Raw genomic sequence first — 23767 nt, 5'->3', positions numbered from 1 at the left:
TTTTTCCTTTTCCCCCGTGTTTGTTTGTTTTGCCTCAGGGAAGGGAAGCGGTAGTTCTGTTGAGCGGCACCGTTGCTATGTGACAGCCCCGCTGTCGCCAGGGCCGGGCGCGGCCATTTTGAACGGGCGGGCGGGCGGCGGCCAATCGGGGGCCAGCCTCGCGCGCCACGCGGCGGGCGCGCCAACGGCGCCGGGCCCAGCGCGGGGCGGGGGAGCGGCGGTAACAGCGGTAATGCAACTCTGGGCAATGCCGGGTAACAGCGGGTAACGCCGGGCAGTGCCGCTTAGCGGCGCCTGACAGCCGTAACGGTGGGCCCGCGGCGCCGAGGGAGAGCGGGGGGCCCGCGGAGCTGGCCGTAGTCGGTTCCGGGAAGGTGGGGCCGGCGCGCCGTTATGGGTGCGGGAGCGGCCGGCTGGTGCCGGGTCCCGGCAGCTCCTCGCGAGCCCGCGGGGTGGTGGCGGACAGCGCAGCCCCCTGTTGATGCCCGCTCAGCGGTGTGCGATCTGAAGTCGTTCCCTGAGTCAGTGTCGGTCTTGAGTGGGTGCGGCATAAAAGCCGCGCTGTTTTTACCCCTGTGCTAACCGGAGATGTCCGTAGCTGGGTGCTGTGTTACATCATTAGAACAGTTGTGCAGCAGGTCCAGTACAGGGTGCGTGGCCCCGGCAGACCCCCAGGCCGCGCTTAGCGAGGCGCGCCCACCTGGAGTGAGCGCGGCTCGGCCTCCCCGTGTGCCCTGCGGTTCGGCGTGTGGCTGCTGCTGGCAGTGCTCTTGGGTGCCGTCTGTTTGTCCACCCTATGCATTTAGCCAGCTGGTTATTTTAATCGCTACAAACTCACCGCTTCCTGAGAACTAGCATGGAGCTGGATATTTCTGTTTTACTGTGTGTTGTGTATTTCTTGTCAAGGTAGTGTAAGGTGGTATCAGATTGGTGGTATCACTACCATCAGTGCAGAAGAGTTCAAGTTTGTATAGTTTTCCATTTGGAAACCGTTGTGTTTAACAAGTGGGTTAAACTTCAGTGGTAGGGCTAGGAGCTCCTTTCTTCAGTTAGAGGTGTGGTGGTAAGATGTTGCAGTGAAAGCCCCCATGAAAAGAGTATTGCTTAAGCTCTGGAGAAAACAGGCTAGTATTTTGCACATTGATACATCACCAAAAGTCATTGGTGCCTTAAAAATGACGGTCATTTTCTGAACTCGAAGTGTTGGATTATAATTCAATCACTTCTGTTCCTCTAGCCGCAGTGTGGTCATTAAATACTCGTAAATCACAGTTAAAAAAAGTAAAAGGGTGTGGAGAAGCTGGATTATTAGAGTTTATATCTTATTACATTTCCAGTAATTTAGATGCTAACAATATTTTTTTTTCTAAATTATGTTTCTACAAATGGCTGTCCTTGCATGCTTTTATCTGTCCAGTAACTTGTCTTAATTTAACATACAGAATATTTTAGAAGATTGGTTAAAGCTTTCTAGGCTATGACAAACAAGAAAAAAAGTTTGCAGTGTGAACAATATTTGATATCCTCTATGAAATACTTAATGCCACTTTGAGTATAAACAAATAAGTAAATGTATCTTCTAAATGTATTGACAACGTCCCTATTGAGACAGTAGAATTACTTAACACATTAATACATTAATGCATTAATAGCTATGTCATAACAGTATATAGAGACTCTGCTCGGAAGTTAGTAGTGTTTTTCTATGTGGGTACTAAAGTCTAACAAAACCTTATGCCTGAAAAGTGCTTACTGAGTTTTACTGGGATGTGTATATCTGGTTTGGAATAGCAAAAATGTTTAGTGAATCAAATTTTATTATATATGATGAGAATTTAGACTTTTAACGGAAGTAGCAGAGAAATAGTTCTGTATGTTTCCCTTGATGGTGGGTCAGGGAGCATCCAAGGATTTTGGACAGACCTTGATGCTACATAGTTAAATCTTAAGATGAAAACAAGATCTCAACAGGAGTAAGTGCTTAAAGATCAGGGCTTTTGTGTTCTTGATATGCCTGTTAGCGTGGGGAGAATAAAAATCCACATTAGTTGTTTCTTAGTGTTTGGGTTTTTTTTTCCCTAGCCCTTTACTCATTTAACTTTACTTGCAAAGTAGTAAGCATCATAAGATATAAGGTTTTTTAGCACACGTTAAAGATGTGTAAATGCTATACAATATCCAGGACCATTTCAATATTTTGGGTACATGTGAATGTATGTGTTGAATTGGCACTGTGATGCAAGACAGTTAGGTATTCAAAAAAGTTTATATCTTTTTTCCCTTATTTTAGGAAGAAATTTATCACATAAAAGAAATGATTGAGTCAGTCAAATTAAGAAGACGGTGCATGCTGGATTTCTACTCACATTATGAACATCTTTGTGAGCTCCAAGGCTCTCTCCCACTGAAAGCTGTGAAGGCCAATGTGACTCGTGATGCTGTTGATCTAATTGTAGATCACATCAAAGCTACGGATTGGGCACCGCTTCTGAATGCTCTCAGGCATAATAAGACTCTAACTTCTATTGGAATAAGAAGTTTACATCAGCATGGTCTTGAAGAATCAGGTCTGTATAAAAGATAAGTATGTTGATATGTGCATGTTAGAATTTGTTGCATAGAACTGTGTGATTGAATACATAGGGGAGGAATTGTTATGCCTGAGGAATTATTTTAATTAAGAAAGTAAATGAAAAAAGGAAGGTATAATTATAATTGTATTTAAACTAACAGGGACTGGATTTTAGTGATGTAAAATGTTTACTTATTTTGTTTACTGATGTTTATCTTTTTTTTACTAGGTGTGGAAAGATACAAAACTTACTTTAGAAGGAAAATTCCAGCAACTCTGCCAAAAGACTTGACTGGCCAACTTTGCAAAGCTGTGAAAGGCTGTCTCAGTATATCAGATGTACTAAAGCATTTAGAACTGCAGGGTTTGCTTCTGAGGGAAAGAGACCTAGCACTTTTAGCAAAGGTAAGAATATAATAGTATACAAATAAATGGAAAATATGCCCAGAACAACGAATAGTAGCAACAAGTCTTTGTAAGTATTTGTTGCAGACAAGGATATTTCTCTTCTAAGATACCTTTGTGTAGTCTTTACGTATACATATAGAATGATTCTGCTGAGACATTTCGTATAACCTGGTCTTAACTGAATGTCTCAGAATCCCAAGGCTTACTAATCTTAGCAACATCTCTGCCATGTGCTTGAGATATATGACATATGCTCATGAGAAAAACCACTGTGCATGTATGTGATAGAAGGGAAGTTATGGGACACCAAGCTGATAAAAACAGGTCTTCAGATATATTACTGAAAAGCTCCAGTTTCTCGTGACTGGCTTCTTGGAAGGGAGGTTGCTGCTGGTTGCCCAGGCAAGCTTCCTCTGTGCTAAAGAAATGGACCTGCTTAAACTGAACTTGAAGGCTTGCTTGTTTTGACCTTTGTTTGAATCCTGTAGAGTTTTTTGTAAGGAACAGAGTTTGAGATATTTGGGTGATTTGGTCTTTTTTATTCTTAAGGGCTTGGCCACAGCTTCGTCGCTGGAGAGTGTCTCTTTAGCCCATTGTCCCATTGGAGATGGAGGGTTGGAAAGTAAGTTCAGACTCAAAACCTGTAAATAGACTTTTCTCTGTTTAAGTTTCAAAATAGTTAAGCAAATGTTTCAGTATTTCCATTCCTGTTTTGAATTTGTCTATGGAGGTTAGAAGAACAATCTTCACTTTATTCTGCATAACTCAATAGCATTTAAAGACTTGAATTTCTTCACTTCAGGCTAGTAAATAACTATACTACTTTATAATGATATTTATACTTTTATTTAAAACAGCATTCATATTTCTTTACTCATTTCTGATTTGTTTCAGTTTCTTTAAGTAAACTGAAATCAAATATGTTGTAGCTTGTTCAGCTATTCTTTGCTGAACATTTCCACTAGAAATGTATAAACTTAGAACACATTAAGTGTATTTGGAGGATACTCTGTATTTCAGCGCTAGTTCTTTGTCAAAGCTTTTGGCTATTAAAGCTGCCTCTTAATAGGCCAATGCGGAAGTATATTCTGATGGTATGGAAATGCTGTGTGTAGATAACATGCATGCTTTTGTTTTCTTCAGCAATCTGTCACAGTATAAAGAATACAGCTACTATCAGATTTGTAAACTTCACAGCATGCAGCCTCACGTGGCGAGGGGCAGAGCATATAGCAAATGTATTAAAGGTAATTTAATCAATTTTCTTAGAATGGAATATTTGCAAGAACTTAATAAATTTAATCTTTCACTTTTGTTTTAAAGCGTAAAATCCATGAAGGCACTTCATGAAGAGCTTGTGTGAATACTAAAATTAAGTGTGCCTGCTTATGAAAGCTGTGATTTTATATGACAAAAGTAGCTTAGTTTACTGATGTGGGATTTAAATTCACCATTTCTTTGAAAAACCATAAATAATAAAGTAAAGTATTTTCTTTAAATGAGGACTGGGCCTGTAAATACCTGACACCTGTTTTGGGTGTGCTTCTTTCATTGTCAGTAATTTTGAAAAATGTCTCAAGTATTCTGAAGCACTGAGCAAGAATAATCAAGTTTACAGTTTAGAAGCTACTGATTAATTTATCAGTAACTTTCCTCCTAGTACTATGTTTTAATTAGTGATAATTGTGATTTCCATGAAAGCACAAAATTTTGTAGTATGTATTTATTTCCAATTCAATGTGCCTTGAAAATGTCTGTCAAAAGAAGTTGATAAAATACTTTGTAGCCAAGTTTAGTAATTTGCATTGCAAACTGGGCAGTCACAACAAATACAAGTTACCTGTAAAGTTTAAAAATTAGTTATGTTTCGTGAACTCAGGAATGGTGTACTTATACCAGCATATATTTCTTATACCAGTATTCAAGCCATTGAATGTGGTTTACAAAAAAAGGTAACTTGTGATCATGTCATCAGTTATGGCTTTGCCATTGCATTTGGTAACAACTTCTTTGTTTGCAAAGCACCAGGCAATAAGAAGACATGGTGAAGCTTGGGCTGAAAGCCTACGTTACAGGAGACCTGACCTTGAATATATGACAGGTTTGAGGCGGATTACTTTGAACTGCAACATGCTTGTTGGAGATAGAGGAGCAAGTGCCTTTGCAGACTGTCTAGGAGAGGACCTTTGGCTAAAAGGTATTACTAAGTCTTTTACTAACGAACAGCAGAGCAATTCCTTATATAGTAGAGTTTCCTTATATAGTAACTGTATATTGATGTATAGATATTGAGATATTCTATATAACTTAGAACTTTGCCTGCACCAGCAAATCCATGTACTTTACATCCGATTATTACTAGTTGCTGTAAGGATTTCTGTGAGATCTCCATATCTCCACTACTATCTTTTCTACTATCTCTTATGTCACACTACTGCATCTCTTAAAATGCAGTAGTGGCAGGCAGAAGACTTAAAATTGTCAGTTATAACAGTTGCAGCCAGAGGGGTAACTCACTGTGTAAGTTGGGAAGAGTACTCCTTTTTCCAAAGAAATCTCTCTTCCTCTTTTGAAGTGTCTGAATACTGTTGTGTTACCTAGTGTTGTCCTGCAGTATTTTTGAGAGTGAATTTGTTCTACAGTATATCTATCACTGTATGTAGTAATTATACAAAATTACTAATGATGGCAGCGTAAATCATAGCATTCTGTATGTGGAAAAAAATACCTATTTTATAGTTTCGTTTTATAGTTTGAGGGAGGCCTACAAATAACATCTGTACTGATGGATGAGGATTAGATTAGAGAATACTTAAACAAACTGGACAAACAGTGGTCCATAGGCCCTCAAGGGATGCCTCCATAAGTGCTGAGGGAGCTGGATGATGTAATTTTGAGGCCACTCTCAGCAGTTTTTGAAAGATCATAGTGATTGGGTGGGTGTGCATGGGGACTGGAGGAAGATAGCTAATGTCATGCCTATTTTCAGGAAGTCTGGGAAGAAGGACCCAGCAAAGGACAGACTAGTCAATCTTACTTGGATCTCTTGAAAGGCAAGGATATGCTGCTGTCCATAGGGACCTCAGCAGGCTGGAGAAATGAGCTGACGGGAAATTCTGGGTGTTTAAAAAAAGGAAGTGCAAAGTCCTGCACTTGGACAGGAATAAACCTGTGCACTAGAGCTTGCTGGAGCTGTGTCACTGGAAAGCAGCTTTGCAGAAAGGGTGCTGTAGATCCTGGTGGACAACAAGCTATCCATGAAACAGTGAAGTACCTTTGTGGCAAAGAGGGACAGTGGTGTTTGGGGTGTATTTGGCAGAGACTTTGTGAGCAGGTTGAGAGAGGTGATTCTTCTCTTTACTCAGCACAAGTAAGGCCATGGCATTTGTGGTACAGGAGAGAACTGGAGCTACTGGAGAAAGTCCAGCAAAGTGCTGCTAAGATGAAGTGATTAAAGAAGCTCTGATTTCAGAAAAGGCTGAGAAAGCTGGGACTCTTTGCCTTGGAGAAGAGAAAGCCCTGAGTGGGATCAAGGTATATAAGTATCTCAAGGGAGGATGTAAAGGAAATGGAGACAGACAATTTCCAAAGGTGGCTGGGGATAAAGCAAGATGGATTGGGTAGAGATGAAAACACTAGAGGTTTTTTCTCAACCTGACGAAACTTTCTTACTTTGGGGGTGACTGAACACTGGCACTGGTTTCCCACAGTAGTTGTAGTGTGGTTCATATTATCTCCTCTGCAGATGCTAATAGTTATTTCTTGATGTTGAAAAGTTCTAGTTGTTTTTGAACGTAATACTCCAGTTTTTACAGGAGTTTTACAGATGGCTATTATCTTAATGCCCTCATTTCTCATGCTTCATGTTCTATGAAATGGAGGTTTTCAGCAGGATTAATTTTTTAGATATCTACTGTTAAATTAAATTACTAACCAAATGCAGTGCTACCTCCACTGATTTTTTTTTTCTCCTTAAATATTTTAGCACTTGATTTGCAGCAGTGTGGAATATCCAATGAGGGAGCAAAGTCATTATTAGATGCTCTTCAAACTAATACAACATTAGTGGTACTTGACATAAGAAAAAATCCATTAATTGGTATGTATCTGTGTCTGCATTTATCCTCTTTGTGCGGTTGGGTTGTTTTTTTCTTCTTCAGTAACTATATGGGGAAAGGTAAATGGCTTTTAAGAAAAAAACAACATGCCACAGTAATTTGCTGAATATTTTTAAAATGGGAAAACAAGCAAGATAGGTAATGTGTACTTATTATTCAATTATTTGTTTGTTCACATAAAGAGTTGAATCTTGGAGAAAATTCTTAATAAAGTGTTTTTAATTCATTCTAGGTCATGTTCTGATGAAAAACATTATTGAAAGAGTTCTTAAGAATGGAAAGAGTGCTGATTCGGAGGTATGTTTTACATTTTGGAATGACTTTTGGGTTTTCTTTGTAGCTTCCATTGCATTTTTTTTTAAGGATGATTTTTTCAAAATGAATCTAAAACAACTGCTGTAATTGTAAACAGAAGTTTGAATCAGTACAAATAAAAAACACTAAGGGAAAACCTAAAACCACTATGATGAACATTTTACTGGATTGGACTTTCTGTATGATTTCTTATGGAATTAAAGCTCTCACATGTAATTAAACGTGGATATACATTTAATGGAAAGAAAAATAGAAATATGTGTGTATTTGGGCATTACCACAGAATGTTAACTAAATATTGCTTCAGGACTACTGGAGGGGTTTCTACTACATGTGTCCTTGTCAACATGGTAATAATATCTTATAATTAAAAAGTAAAGGAAACCACAATTTAAAATTTAGCACTTGATTTTAAAACTTACTTCTTGTCTCTAACTTCTGTAACTTACATTTTTTAAAGTTGCTCAAGACTGTCCTTTCCAATGCAAATCATATATGAAAACAGAGTTCGGTTAAAGTACAGTACCCCCTTTCATATTTGTCTAACAGTCCACACAGAGTTCACAGTAATGTGTATAAACTGAATATCTAGATCATTTATGATTAGGTATACTGTTGAAACACACATAAATCTGATTCAGTTCTCAGAGGAGTCCCAGCAATCCCAGTTCTTGTGTTGGAATTTAATGGTCTTCTGGTTTTCAAAAAGACTAAATAAAGGCGGAGTTGTGGATGTGTAAGGACTGTCTAAATTCAAAATTTATGTATAGAATTTCTGGAGGATTAATACAGTTCCCCACTTCAGTCTCTAGACTCTCTTTTTTGAGAAGTTGAGGTTGGTTGCGAAGAAGTAACTCTTTCTGCTTGGCAAATGCAATCAAAACTTGCAAAATGTCACAGGGATCACATGAAAATAACATCTGCCTGCAAATGCTAATGATAATTACAAAGTCAAACCACAATAAAAAGCAGCTCTTGGAAATCTCCCGTATACCAAAAGATCACTTGACATAAGATATTAGTTTTATATGGAACCAGTTAGTGTGGTATCTTAAGTTTTATTGCAGTGCTAGTAATTATTCATTAACAGCATGGATGAAGAAATACTGACCACTGGCTTGTTAAGTAGCTTTGCTGCTTCTGCCAGTCATAGCTGTCTTTCTTTCCATCTTGCTTTGTGTAAAAAATGGTTGATTTTTTTCAGTAACATGTGGTTGATTCCCTTCTGGAATGTTTTTTAGATTTGCAGGAAGAATTGTCTACTGCTAATTGATGCAGAACCTCACAAGGGGAGCCTTTAGGAATAGAGCTGTTGCTGTAAGGAAATAAAGTTTGAAGTACAGCTGTGGCTTTTGATCATCACTGTCTCTTAATTTTAGTTCAGGGCTTTTACTTTGTAAGGATGAATTTTCATTATAGGCAGTAAAAATAAACTTCATGTTTACTGACTTTATCAGTAATACAGAATCACGTTAGGGAAGCTCTTATTACTCTGGAGAGCTTTGGCCTGAGCCAGTCATTCCTATCAAGCCAGTTTTCTGAGGATGAATTGCAGAAGTCAGAGTTGCCTCTTTATAGGGTTGATCCTGGGTTTTTTTTTGCTGTAGAAGAATAACTGTTTTGTGCAAGAGGAAGGTTAATATTGGATGTGATATTGCAGTGTTTTGGGAACACTTTCTGGTAATGTAGACTATCATCTGTGTTTGAATTTGGGCTTTGTGAGACTGCTGTTTTTTTCTTGATTTTACAGCTTGTAAAGTTTTCTGTAAGTAGCAGTGTTCTCTATATCTGACAAGCTACCTCTAATTTTAAATAAACACCTCTTCAACTGCCAGTTACTAAACTGATTTATTTTTCTTTTAAAAAATCCAACAAATTCCAGTTTAAGTGGCTGCTGTCTCCGCCTTCCAAAGATGCTTTGAGAACTAAGCCAAAGAAAAGAACTATTGTCCTGGGAAGTGGTCGGAAAGGAAAAGCTACTATTCGTATTGGTAATGATTCATTTTTTCTGGCTATAGTAAACTTTGCCTGGAAAATTTTATCTTAATGCATAAGAGCTTAAATTAAAAAAAAGTATGATGTGTCTAAATGTTTGTGTTTTACAGAATGCTTGTCTCAAAAAAAAAATCTATTTCTTCTTAATTACATCATGCATCTTCTATCATCATTGGTATCTATAGGACCATGCTTTTGTTCTTAGTGCTGCTAGATACATGGCTGGATAAATGGTAGGATATGCTAACTTTAAAATGTGTGGAAGCATTGCATGTATTTATTCTGTATGTCCACAAGCTTTTACTTCTGCAAAGCCTGGCAGTTGTAAGTTGTCTAGTTCTCCTGCTGTTCTACCTTTCTGTAGCAGGCTGTCCTCTGCCAGAAAAAATAAACATGCATTTTTTAACTGATGTACAAAATGTTTTAAGATTTCTTTTTTCAACTTCATGTAAATCTGCTATAAATAATATGTTTAAAATATCATAGGTATCTTGAATATTTACAATTAAGTACTGATAGCTGCAACATTAAACTTTTTCTGTAAGCTACTAAAAATTTTACTGTAGTACATTTCACTGTCTCTCGTCTTTGCTCTAGTTATCTGGAAGCAGAGAGGTAAGCATAAATCAAAGGAAATCTTTGTACAAATAAACTGTGGTGGTCAGGGTGGAGGTGGTGGGAGAAGAAATGCTTGGCAAATGTGATTATGGCGGATTTTATGTTTTTTTGTTTGGCTTTTGTTCCGTTTTGGGATTGCTCATGTGTGGGAGTTTTTGATGTGTTTTGGGGGTTTTTTAAGAGAAGGAGGGAGTCAAGGTGAAAACTATCCTGTTTATTATGTTCAGAACAAATTGAGATTTTGAATCCCATTAACTAAGTTATGCATTTCTGTATATTACAAAATCTGTTATTTTATTGATGACAGAGACACAATAAACTGAGTTCTCACTAGTTTAACTATAGTAAATACTAGGTGATTAGTTTTCTAGACTTACCAATTTCTGGCTTTGAGAGAATGTGAGGTAGAGTGACCATCCACCTTAGGTTTCTTTGCTGAGTCTACTTTGATGCCACATGATTTAAACAACCAAAGACTAGACCAGTGAACCCTACATTTTCTTACTAGTCCTCTGAAGGGAAGAAATTGCTGGTGTCCTGTACCAAGCTATCTGCATGAATACCAGCTTTATTTTTAATTATTTTGCCCGTAAATTAAAGAATGTTCTTCACTCTAAAGCCACTAGAGGGCAATTTGAAGCACATAGATACCTTTATTGTCTACATGGATGGTCTAAATTCTACATGAGACAATGTAATTAGATATCTGAAATTAGTAATGTGAATAAACCTCTTTTGCTACAAAGCATTACCTCCTTTTTTGCAAACCAGCTTGCCTTGCATCAACCTAACAGCAGTTAAGTATATCAGCTTATAATTGCAAGTTTTTGGACGCCTTAGTAAAATTAGATTAAATAGGAGATTTCCTACAGTCCTTATTATTACATAGGAAATTTTATGAACAGTAACCTGTGAATTTGTGTGTGAACAATAAGGTATAATGAATTATCTTTTCTTCTTATCTTGATCTTCAATCCAGGATTATCATCTAAAAAATCTAAAAGTCCTGGGAAAAAAAATTCTGCTATGAGAGAGAGCTACTCACCAAAACCACTACCACCAGGCACAAGAGGCTTCCTTCCTTGGCGGACTGCAGAACGTGCAAAGAGATGCAGGTGAGGTTTTCACAGTACAAGGGAAAAGACTTAAACTATAAAACTTGCATGATAAATACAGTAGAGAGCAATGTTAGCTTTTTAAAATACTATTTGAAAGATACACATAGAATGTCATCATAGTTCTTTCTGTTTATATAAATTTTGAGGATTTTATATAAATTCTTCTCTAGTAAGTATTTAAAATACACAAAAATACATGATAGTCATAGAAATATTCATATGCAGCAAAAAACCCCACCACAACCAAACCTTCCTTATCTGCTTGTGCCTTTGTTAATAATAATTTATCTAATGTCTCACAGGTGAAGAGGCAAGTTAATATTCTAAACTTTTAGTATAGTTGGTTCGAGATCCAGTTCCAGGTTCTTAGGTATTTTCCTGCCTCTTTTTTCTGCTTCGCCTCACCCAATACCAGCAGAATTGTGATCATCTAAGACCTGTAAATTAAAATAAAACTGAAAAAAACCTCATACATGGAAGGTTTTTTTACACATGCTTTTTGAAACAGTTTTTGTTTGTTTGGGTTTTTAAAAATCTATTCCCTAAGTTTTGACCTCTCAAAATGGAGACTATATAACTATTTAAACAAAAAAATTACTTAATGCTGTATTGCAACTGTGGTCATTAAGCTTGTTTTTCAAAATGCTGAACATGAAACTCTCTTGTTGGCTTTATTTCAAAATAATTAACTAAGTAAGATGCCTATTGAAGATATTAATGTTAGCATCCAGTAGTGTTGCTCTAAATCATGATTAAGTAGGGAGTGCTAATCAAAATGAGAATATAATGATGGCGTAAAGGGATATAGTGCAGAGTCTGATGCTGTTTATTTACTCTTCCTTCTTCGTCTGTCCTAGAATATTGTCTTTGGAACATTATAAACTTATTTTCCTCAAAAGTATGCTTTTGTTTGTTTTTTTCCCCTAACTTTAGAGGCAGGGCAGTGGACTGTGCTGGAGACCTGCCAGTGAAGATTCAGGTACTGTTTCTCTCACATAGTGGTATTGTTTTTAGTGCATAGAGAAAAGGGGAAAGTGTTCTAAACAGAATCTCATTGTCTGAAGGCTAAGACTGGAACATTCTTTCAAAAATTCTCACTCATAGCAGTGAAAAAAAGTAGTTTACATCAGCATTTGGTTGAAGCTTCTTTGATACTTAGTTTACTTCTATTTCTAGTTCTGTCTTTTGGTTTTGTAGTTTTACCATCTTGCTGAGTTGGAGTATAGGCATAATCCCTCCATAGACAATAGGAATAACTAACAGCGTTTTCCTCTGAAGGCTTTCTGCACCATCTTTTCTGTCTCAGATTTGGATGATACACCTTTTGCACCTGTCTGTAAGCTGCTCTAGTAAACCTACCAGGAGAAGAAAAGCTCCATCTTTCTTCCTTCTGCTTTGCATCTCGTTTCCATCACAGAAGGATCTGATGTCTGCAGAATCCACCAATTACCCTCTGCTCTGGTGTAGGCTTCCCGTGCTTTGGGAAAGCATGGGCTGGCATGGGATGCCTGTGGCAGCAGCTCCTTTGACCCATCCCTCTGCTCTGACACGAGTCTTCCCTGTCTGGAATGAGGGTATTGGCTCCACCATGGAACACCTCTTCCTGCTCCCAGCCTGATTTTCCCTCTGCTTTTTCTCAATATTTTTGTTTCCACCTCTAGTGCCTGTCTGGCATTTTTTGCCTTGCAATGGGTCAGCTGGGGCTGGCTATGTCCTGCATGACTGTGCCTTGCAGGGGCTGACTGCTGCTAAATCCTCAACACAAATACTCAACATAGGCTCACACTGAATTATTTTTTTAAAATATTGTTTTATGCAAATTTTTGTAAATGTGTATACATAGTAAGAGAATCTGGGAAACAAGAACTAAGCTTTTGATATGATTTAATCTTTGCTTTTTGCTACACATGGTAATACTGAGAGTGGGCATGTTTTTCTTCTCTGGTGTAACTAGACAGGTGTTCCTGTGAAAGTGACATTAGAAAGTGCTTCTACATCTGAAACTGAAGATAGAGAAGATTTAGAGGATATTATCCAGCAGCCTGATTTGGCAAAATCATTAGATAAGACTGATGTAGCGCAATATCAGCAGTTAGAGGTAAGAACCATGTTCAGTGCCTTAGACTCCATAAAGGTAAATCACATCAATTAAACCATGTTTTATTCAGAAAATTGTAAGTAAACAAATAGCCAGTTTTGGAGCAGAATTTCAGAATAATTTAATACAACTTCAGTATGTGTAACTCCTCTGTTCCAATCTTGAATCATAGTAAGCAGACCTTTTGATCAGTGTTATTGCCTGTAGCTTTTTCTTTCAAGTATTTCCTTTATAAAAGTAATATACTGTTATTTCTAAGAGCTAAAGTGTAGTAATGACTGTTGTGTAAAAGTAATTACAAAAATAGCTGAAAATGTTTGAGTTCCATTTTATAATTGAGCCTAGTGAACTTTTTTCATTCTTCTACTTCTTTGATACTTAAAAAACTTAGACTTTCTGCAAATGTCTTGACTGGGAATGTTTTTATAAAAGAAAGGGGTGGAAAAAAGGTATGTATCAGTAATCTAGCACTATTATAAAGTAACACGTTAAGGCAGAATAACTAAATTGTTTCTGATGTATTAAGATTTGAATTCTGTTTGGAGAAACCAGTCATTACTTCTGTAAATAAGATCGACAGTCAGTCTGGGTTTATTGGCTGTCAGAGCACCACACTGGGTGAATATACTGTTCATATGTGTAAATACTGGAATGTATACGTGTAAGAGGAGTGAAGTTAAGTTTTAACTTGCTGTAGGTTTATCACTAGCAGGAAGGTTTAGGGTGGGATAGAGTTCTGGAACACGAAAGGACTATACAAATACTACATAAATAACTATCAGCCTTTTCAGCTGATTCCTTTAGATCTTTTTCTCTCCAGAACTTTTGCTCAGGGAGATTTCAAGGTGTTTACATGTTGTTGGAACTTAAAGTTTTATAGCAACTTTTACGGTTAGTGTGCACTGAATTGACATTGTGCTGTGTGGTGGCTTCAACACTCTTACCAAGAGCACTGTGTCTGAAATAATGGAATTCCATGTCATGTGCAAATTGCTCCAAAACCTCTATGTAAGAACTACTGTGCTTGCAGAAACCTTTTGATGTATTTATTCTTGGTGTTTGGAGAGGGAAGAATATTATATTCAGGACACACACCAGAGGCAGGCAGTGTTTTGTGCAGGGAAGGGTTGTCATACTGACCTATTATATTAGTGTTAGCTGTAGTACTACGTGTAGGGCAGCTATAAGGAAGAGACAATGTGTGATTAATTTGAACTTCTTTGGAGGGCAATGCACCAATTTTGGCACCTACCCCAAAATGTTGATTTTTCTGTGCTTGTAAAGGTCCACATTTTCCTGACTTCCTGAATTTGAAAACCAAAATAATTTTTTAGGCCATGGTTGCTTATCAGATAGCACCATTTAAGCAATTTGCACCTGGTTCTGTTCCTTGCCCATTGTTTCTGTTACCTTGACACAAAGCAGGTTTCACATTATGGCAGAATCAAACAAATTGGCATCACTGAATTGTCTATTTCCCCTCTGTCACTTAGTGCCTTTTCATTTCTTGCTTTTTCTCTTACTCCTTTTTTCCATGTTTGTCTGATCATAAGACTGTCATTAATCAGCTGCTACTGCACAGCAGCTTGCAAGGAGAGGTGCTTTGAGGAGCTGATCCAACTGAAAAGTTGTCCAGTGTATTTGGTGGTAGCAGGGCTTTCAGTAAATGGCAAAACCAGTTGTGTTAGAACAATAATGGGAATGCAGAGTGGGAATAAACAGTAAAAGGTAGGAGTTCCTTAAACTGCTGCTTTGTCAAAAAAAGCTTTCCAAACATCTCTTGATGTGACTGAATGACTAGATTTTCACTTAAGTATGCAAGTCCTGGAGAACTTCTCTACATCCTTCTGATCAAAAAGGGGCTTTAAGCATACTACTTAATGGAACAAGTAGTATTTAGTTGAGTTAGCTTTAAAAAAAAAAAAGCCTTGGCTAGTGAAAGCCTGATTTCTGCTTAAATGAAAAATAAGAACTGATATTCTTTCCTTCCACTAGAGGGAATCAAATGTCACAGTTGGTTTTGATGAAGTCTGTAGTTGAGGTAACTCCCATACTTTTAAATTTTAACTACGGATTTCAATGGTGGACTTCACCCTTAATCTAGTTAACAGGGCAACTCTTTCTACATCTCACTACTTTGTGAATTACAAAGAAATAGACATTGTACTGTAAATGTTTTTTTTAGAGTATGATGCAGTCAAGTATAAGAACATGGCTGATTAGTTACTAAATTTTTTTAAAACAATTTAATTTTTTTAACTTCAGTTTTACGCCTCTATCTAGTGTTGAACAGATACACTGCTTATGGTAATTCTGAGGGCTACCTATATTTTTGGTATTCAGTTTCATCTTAAAGTCTATCAGTGCAGTTTTTCTGGGCTGTAATACCTGAAAGCTTAGTCTTGTAGACTGGATGTACATTTAAGTCTCTGATATATTTTAATAATTTTTTTCTGCACAGAGACTAGGGCATTGTGTCAACCAGTGAATTTCTTAAAAGCAAATCAAAGATAAAAGTGTACATATACCTGTAATATAATGGTGACAAATTAGTTTCTTTAAATGCTGGGTTTTATACTGCTTACGAGGAGATGCAACTGCAGTGTTCAGTTTTGTTATGAGCTCAGCCCATGACCATGAAATACTATGTATGTCTAGAGTGTCACAGATCAAGTTTAAACGTTACAGCAAAACATCTACATTTCTGCTTAAAAACACATGATCATTTGATTACTGTCTAAGCCATTAACCTTTGACATTTCAAACGAGGAATTTGAAGAAAAAGGTCAGTACTTTCATCTTTAAAATTATCTAAAATCTGTCCATGGCAAAAATACTATAAAACTACTGTTTCTAAAGTAGAGTTCTTAGCCTACATCCTAGAAACTTCAAAGTACAAATAATTAAACGTATGCACTTGCACTATAAAGAAAAAGGTAAGAATTCTTCAGTCTGTGATAGCTGTTACTGATCTTCAAAGCTAGGTTGGGGGATTCCAGATTACATGTTAAGTTGTCAGGGCAGAACATTATGGTTTCTACTTTCTGTGCTGTGCTTCTGTGTCTTTAGAGGTTTTACAGCTCCTATTACTTCCATATGTTCAAAGGTAGATGGCAGTTCGAATGTGTTACTTGTGGATGGTTCTCCTTAGATATTTGCCCCCCCACCCTATGCCTGCAGGTTAGATAGTGCTAAATCTGTTTTGATGCTCAAATATGAGTATGATAAAGATATGGCTAACTTTCTACTTTCAGTATTTGCTTGGTTGATGCTAGTTTAGGGATTTTAGGGGTGCGCTTCACTGGAGTAGTGACAGACCCATAATCATTACTCTGAGTGGTTGTCACTAGGAGGGCTGTATACAGAGAGTATTCTAGAACCTGCAGCTTGGAATCAGTTGCAAAAGCACCTTGCAAGTTACAACACCTTTGCATTTGTAGAAGGTTTATTTTTACTGTGCATTTTGTAGTACACTGGTCTTCTCAATTGATTGCTTATATGAAGTGCAGTAATGTGCACTTGGATAAGCTTTTGCTAGTAAACAAACTATTTCAGTACTATTTGAATCTTGAATTCTCTTTAGAACTGCCTGATATGGTGTGTACAAAAAGTAGTGTCCTTTGATATATATATGTGCCTGTGAAAGTTTTGTATACTGGTCATTTATATAGTCTAATCTCTGAAAAACAGAATAGCTTGATCATTTGAAGAGTTTTCAGCTTTTCAACAACTAGAAGATTGTTAAGGTGTGCAAGAACAAAAATTTTTGCTTGTTCCAGTTCAGATGCTGTAATGAAAGATGATAATGCTGGGATGCAAGAAAATGTGGTATTGCAAATCCTGACTGCTCCTGACTGCTCTTACTGAAACTGAGATTTACTACTTAGAATTAATAATTAAAATACATGTTTAGACATCTCATGAATAAGAATAAAATATATGTATTACGTGTTTTGGGTTTGTTTTGTTCTTGTTAATTCAACACTAAATTTGGAATTGTGAAAAACTTTACTGATGCAGTAAATGAAACAGATTAGAAATAGTGGGAGTACAGTTTTTACACTTCACAATTTTGTATTCTTACTACTGAGAGTACATTTCTTCAGAATTTTATATTCTTAGAGCTGTAGGAAGGAATAAAATCCTGGATAAAGAGTATAGTTAGAAGATCTAGATATGGCTGCTAAGAATTTCTTATTGGACCCCAAATTGAGCTTTTGATGATGTAGATATATTTTATTAAAAATGATGCTTGAAAAAATGGAGAAGTAGAGAAGAACATGGTTGATGGTTATGTCATAGGCCAAAGAGATGGGCTGTAATTTCATATGATCTGTTGCAATCTTAAAAATCTATTAAGTGAATAATACTTATTTCTACTTCTTTGTCTTAATACTTTGCATCCTAGAATTATGAACCGGTAGACATCTGTCTTGTATTTTTGAAGAAGATATGTTTGGAATGCCATTTGCTAGTTGTTAAGTTGTTGAGTTTTTTTTTTTTTTTAATTGCATGTTAGTCTGACATTTTGAGATATATTTCATGATAGTTTATATGTGTTTTGATAGTTGGAGCTGGAAGAATGCATGGAAAAACTAAAGGAAGAACAGAAAGCTAGAGTAAAGGCTGAGGAACGATTACTAGAGGTAAAGATACTTAACTATTCATGATCTTTACTTTTAACGGAGGCACTGCTCAGAGAATCCACTTGCTTAATTAGGAGTAATTATCAATGACCACTGATGTCATCTCTTCCAGAGTTTCAGTTCAAAGTCACGTGGATCGTTTACTGGTCTTAAGGGCAGTGATGAAATCTGTGTTTAGTAATGTTTGTTCTACTGATCCTGTTCCAGAGCCTTGAACTCCAGCTCAAGCTACTCTTTCAATGTGTTTAATTCATTTTCTGAAACACTTACGATCTGGGGCATCCTGATACTTGTTTTTCTCAAGAAAGCGATTAAATCTGTTTCCAGTATGTACACATGGATAGTCTCCCAACTCACTTACCATGACTTGTGCTGAAAAGCTGTATGTCTCAACCGTTGCTCAACTTGGTTTATTCTGTACCTTTGATTTTTAAGTTTTGTTTCTGCAGGCAATAACCACATTGGATGGTTTTCTGCACGTCAGTTGTTGTGAAATGCAGCTCAGCTTTGACAAAACTGAGCAACTTACCACAGTTAAATTGTGAGGTCTGTTTCCCCTCTCCTGTTGCTGACCTAAAAATATTCTGCTGCTTGAATAAGCAGGATTTCTTGTAATATACTTGAGTGTAAGTTAGTGTAAATAAATGGACTTGGTCCTTACATGTGATTTTGAGGGGAGTGAAAGTGGTGATATCCTTTGAAATATGAGCAACAAGTGATAGCCCACAGTACAGGGAGCAGATATCCACAAAGGACTCTGCACTTCTCAAAGACAGATTATAGCCCTTTTGTGTGACTATCCCCATCTTCCTATAAAGTAATGTGCACCAGTGGGCTCTGCTGGATGTCTGTTGTTTAGATCCTTAAATACTTTCTAGGCTAAACACCGCCTACAAGAAATCTTTCTCTATCAAGTATAGGCTGGTTGGACTTAGCACCTTGTCCCTGAGGTGATGGAATAAACCAAAACTGTTTTTTTTGTTGCTTATTTATTACCTACAGTTCACTACACAATCTATAATTCTTTTGTCCTCTCAAAAAATACAAGATGAGAAGCCTGTGGTAGTACTTGATTGCATAGCTGTAATCTTAAATGAATGAGTTACTGCTTCCCTCAAGCACAAAACCTTGTATATCCTGCAGTTATCATGCAGTTTTCAGTTTCATCATTGATTTGATTAATGGTCGATGTGGAGAGAAATTGAATCATCTTAAACTTTCAATTTTGGGATGCACAGTGCAGGGCAAAGATAACAGTAGTATGCATTCCCCCAGTACAGAGGGTGAATATAAGGAGGGCATTGGCCTTCATTAAGGCTTTTTGACTGGTAAAATAGATTCTTTGGTGTTAACATGTAATATAATACATGCAAAGTAAAATGATATGAAAGCTAAATTTTTCTGCTTCTACGTGCTCTGTAACATCCTGTACATACTAAAGACAGTGCTGAACCAGTGGTTTTGAGCACTTGCAGGACTATCTATGGTAGCATAGAACAGCAGCTGTGGATAAGCAGACTTCCACAGAGCTCATGTAACTGTGCCCTGAAAATGTGTGGTATAGTAAACTCTACATCTTGTTACATCAGTTATTTCAGGTATTCCTCTTCATGATGCTGCTGTTTAGGCACACAGAGGTGAGGTTTGATATTTTGGGGTCTTTTAAACTGAAAATGAAAGAAATGTCTTTTTTTTTTCCCACATAGCTGGAAATTGAAAATGCAAGATTAAGGAGTCTAAACATCTCCCTATCCGAGGTTCTTCATGCACAATCAGTAACCAGCATGATTTTGGAAGATGAAGGTGTTCTAGGCAGCATTGAGAACTCTTTTCAAAAGTTCCATGCTTTTTTAGACCTCCTTAAAGATGCTGGGTAGGTTGTCACTTCAAGTCTTGCTGTTTTTTCCTGAGATCTTTCCAAAAGTATCCTCACAATGAAGTATGCTGCCTGCTACCCTGCCAGATTTCTAGGACTGTGCTCTCAGAGAGCAAAGGAAAATAAATTAGCCAGGTACCTATTGTTGAGTCTTTTCCTAGTGGAAAAAAGCATGTTCTAAGCACTGTTCAGCTGAGTTCATGCATTTGTCTTTGGGAAAGGCTGTCAAGAATCCTGTTCCAAAAGAGTACGAAAGCACATTTCCAAGTCTTTAGTGAATCACCTTTGGCTCTTAGCATTTCCACAGTATAAAAGTCTCAAAATGCAGTTGAATTGCCTTCAGAAAATGTCCAGTTACCTTATGCTCTCCATTCACTAATTGAAGTATGGAAATCCACATGGATGAATCTCCAGCCTTTGTATTTAAAATCTGTATTTATTGTTATTATTAGTAGTAGTACTACTACTACTACCACTACTACTATTACTACTAGAATTATTTCAGAGAGTATTGATTAAAGTCTGTATTACCACTGCACCTGCAATTCGTCTGCAAGAGGATAGTTCATCCTTCCCATTTTTCAAAGAATTTCAGCTTGAACCCAATTTGTAAAACTTGTGTGACCAAGCATGGCAGTCTCATCCAAAAGAATGGAATGATATGAATAATCTTCTAATCTACTGTGTGTATTCAGGGAAGATCACAAAACTTTTTGTTTGCCCTCCCTATCTCCCACTTCCAAATCGTAGTAATATAACCCAGGACCTAAATGACAATGGCCTCAAGTTGTCCCAGGTGAGGTTTAGATGGGATATTAGGACAAATTTCTTTTCTGAAAGTGTGGTCAGACATTGGAACAGGCTGCCCAGGGATGTGGTAAAATTGCTGTCCCTGGAAGTGTCCAGAAAACTTTTGGATGTGGTGCTTAGGGGGCATGGCTTAGTGATGAACCTAGCAGTGTTAGATTAATGGCAGGACTTGATGATCTTAAGAGGTCTTTTTTTGTTAATGATTCCATGATTCAATGATTCTAACTTACTGTAAAGTTTACCCTGAGTCTGTGTTCTAATTTTGTGAGAATCAGTTTGTAGAGTTGCCATTACTACAGGAGTTTCAAACTTCTCAGGACAGAAAAAATGCATTTTCACTATATGAAAAAAATTTCTTCATATGGGCCCTCTGTCTATTCATAGTAATAAGGAGCTGCTCTGAAAGTTACAGAATCCCAATCATGAAGAATGCTCTTCTCAGTAAGCTTCTATACATCATATGCTGTGCTATCAGTTAATGATTCCAACTTCCCACTTTCTACTGAGGCTTAAAACCCACATTAGTTTGGCCAATTTCCAAGCTGGCAGGTAACCCAACATCATTGTATTTGTGAATCTTGTCATTGACATGGTAGAGGTTATGCTCTTTGGAGATGTGCACCAGTTTCTGCTTGAATGACAGAGTTTTAATCTTTGTTCTGCCTGACATGGACTCTGATTGCCAGTATGCTGCTCTGAGTTCAGTGCTAACTAGGAGAACTTCATTCTCAGCCCTGTAACACTTGTTCTGAATCTGCAGGCTAATTTGTGCGAAGACAAGAAAATATCTTCAGCTATTTGTTTTCATCTTGGTTAAGATACTTTGAGCTTCACATAAAATAATAGAAAACTATGTTCAAAGCTTTAAGCAGATTCTACTTACGATTTTGAATGTTTCGTTTTAAAAAGAGCAAGAATAGTTTGTGTGATTTTCTATTAAACATTTGTTTTACAGGCTTGGACAACTTGCTGTATTAGCTGGAATAGACCAATCAGATTTTGGTGTTTTGGGGCATCAACAAATGAATTCTATTCTCAGTAAACCTGTGAACATGGTAAAGGAGAAGTCTTTTGAAGAAGAAAGACAGGAACATACCCAGAATAGCAAAGTAAGTCTTTAGAAGGAATGCTAGAGGCAATTCTACTTGATACTCTTTAATGTACTTTTCAGCTGTTAATCTTCTGATTCATGAAGTTGTTACTGCATCCCTTTGGTGTAGCTGCATTTATACAGATCATAATAATTCAGTGATTAATGTAAGTTTTTAAAGTGTTTACCACTTGGAGCACAAACTGCAGTGTTTTGTAACATTAAACTTGAGTGGTAATTGTGTTGTTTCCTAGTCTGAAATAGGAAGTTCCAGTAGTGGTATGCATCCATTCAAATTGGAAAATACCATGATCAGGTCTTTTAGAAACACTTAATAATGAAGTATAGTATTTTTAAGAAACCTAGTCCTACAGGAGAGGCTATACAGTTAATGTACCTTCTGAAAATCATAAATTATCTTGTAAGTAATTGCAGTGTATATGTCCAGTCCTGACAGATTTTTCTGTGGCCATGACATGAGTTTCAGGCAACTACAAATTTGTAGTATTTTTAAATATTGAATAAGGTTTTAGATTCTGCTCTCTGAATTAATAGTAAACCTTTTGGATTTTTCAAAGGAGATACTAAAATTCCTGCAACAAAGTAAAAAAACCCAGGCTTTTTAAAAGGCTGTAAAAAATTTAGGTACTCGTGGCCTATAGCTATGTCCAAGTTAAAAAAAACTGTTGTACGAAGAATCACACTGCATTCCAGTGTGTTTCTTATATCCAATGTCTTTCCCTCTAACTCTTCTGATTTCCTCAAGAGCACATGAGCTCCTTAATTATAATGTTAAAAATTTGAGGGTTGTTTTAACAATGTGGAGAGAATTTTGAGTTTTGCAGTTTGAAAACTCTCATTCTTATGTCCTAGTATTGGTGATGAGTTTGGATTCTTGTAGCAGCTAGGTGTTGTGGTATAAAATGTTCAGACTACACTTCTGTGAACTGCTAGTAAACATAAGGAATTGCAGGTGTTTCGGAATGATAGACATGATTGATTTTTGTCTGCTTTTGTATAACTGACACATCTCTGTAGTATAAATTTCAAGCTGGATGTGAAATTGTAATGTGCCTACTCTATGTCATTATCATCGTAGCAATCTTCAGAAACGTGTTTTGAAAGTTGATAAAGAATGTGCAATTGCTATTACCTCTGCATCTTACCTATATTAGGTAAAGACTGTTTTGCTCTGCAGACTCCAGTATATATGGCAGTTGTAAAACTGGCTTTTTTTTTCTCTCTAGTTGCCTCAGTTTCTTCATTGGAATCTTTTGTTTCAGAACAGAGCTGGGGACATCCAACTTCCTCTTCCTGGCACATTTCAATCCCAGATGGTTGTGAATAATGCCTTTTCATCACTTAGAGAAATAAGACAACTTCAGGCTTCTGGACAGCAGTATCAGCCAGGTTCGTGGAAGGAAAATGAAACTCAAGCAATTAACCCAAATAAAGAGGATAAGCCTCGAAGTAGTACTCCAGTATTATCTGAGAGGAGAGTAAAAAAAAATGAACATGTAAGAGGACGTCACTCAGCAAGGCAGTTGGCTACCAGTCTGCATTCATTTACTGATTCCAGTTTACAAAGCAAAAGTGATGATAGCAGAATATCCAGTGGTATTCCTGGTGAAAAAACAAAAAATTATTCCTCTAAGAAATACATCCCTGTACCAAATGAAACAGCTCCAGGTAGCGGAGTGAGAGGAGACAAAAGTAGACTGCAGGTAGAAAATATTAGCTCTGGAACTGATACTGTGGGATCTGGTTCTGAAATATAGGAAAGTATACAAAGTGTTACCAGCTTCTGAAATTATTCTAAAATGTTTGAACTGTTCTTTACACTTGCAAGATTAGTTTTGGGATGTCTCAGAATAATTAGTAAAATTTTGTAAAGTTTTGTAGACTTTATCACTTTTTAAAACATTGCATACTGCTCAGTATTCCTGTTTCATGTTTGCATTCCTTGTCACTAGATTTTTAGTTTTGAAAACACGTGATAAACCTAAAATGGTACTTATCAGTTTGTATTACATAAAAAGGAATCTTGACATACAGATTTCATTATTACAGATTTTTGAGCTAATAAAGTTAATTTGAGTAACA

The 23767-nt window shown here is 37.0% G+C and overlaps 1 protein-coding gene across 4 annotated transcripts; it reads left to right on the top strand.

Annotated features, from left to right (window-relative positions):
- Positions 1 to 154: 154 nt before the first annotated feature.
- On the top strand, positions 155 to 23767 carry CEP78 (centrosomal protein 78). 4 transcript variants are annotated; one of them, XM_088157319.1, is made up of 17 exons: positions 155 to 229; positions 2291 to 2567; positions 2802 to 2977; positions 3530 to 3602; positions 4124 to 4227; positions 5003 to 5177; positions 6966 to 7079; positions 7331 to 7395; positions 9296 to 9404; positions 10006 to 10023; positions 11006 to 11141; positions 12078 to 12123; positions 13099 to 13242; positions 17811 to 17888; positions 19595 to 19761; positions 21530 to 21683; positions 22948 to 23767. In XM_088157319.1, exons 2-17 carry the CDS (start codon positions 2315 to 2317, stop codon positions 23440 to 23442), a joined length of 2307 nt encoding a protein of 768 aa, XP_088013445.1. In that variant the 5' UTR covers positions 155 to 229; positions 2291 to 2314; the 3' UTR covers positions 23443 to 23767. The 4 variants fall into 4 exon arrangements, 3 of the variants coding, with proteins under 3 accessions (XP_088013445.1, XP_088013446.1, XP_088013447.1); XR_015799686.1 differs by lacking the exon at positions 19595 to 19761; XM_088157320.1 differs by lacking the exon at positions 10006 to 10023.

The sequence above is a fragment of the Sturnus vulgaris genome, chromosome Z, assembly GCF_052056855.1.
Source record: "Sturnus vulgaris isolate bStuVul1 chromosome Z, bStuVul1.hap1, whole genome shotgun sequence".
Taxonomy (NCBI): Eukaryota; Metazoa; Chordata; class Aves; order Passeriformes; family Sturnidae; genus Sturnus; species Sturnus vulgaris.
This window is presented reverse-complemented; position numbering and strand designations above follow the sequence as displayed.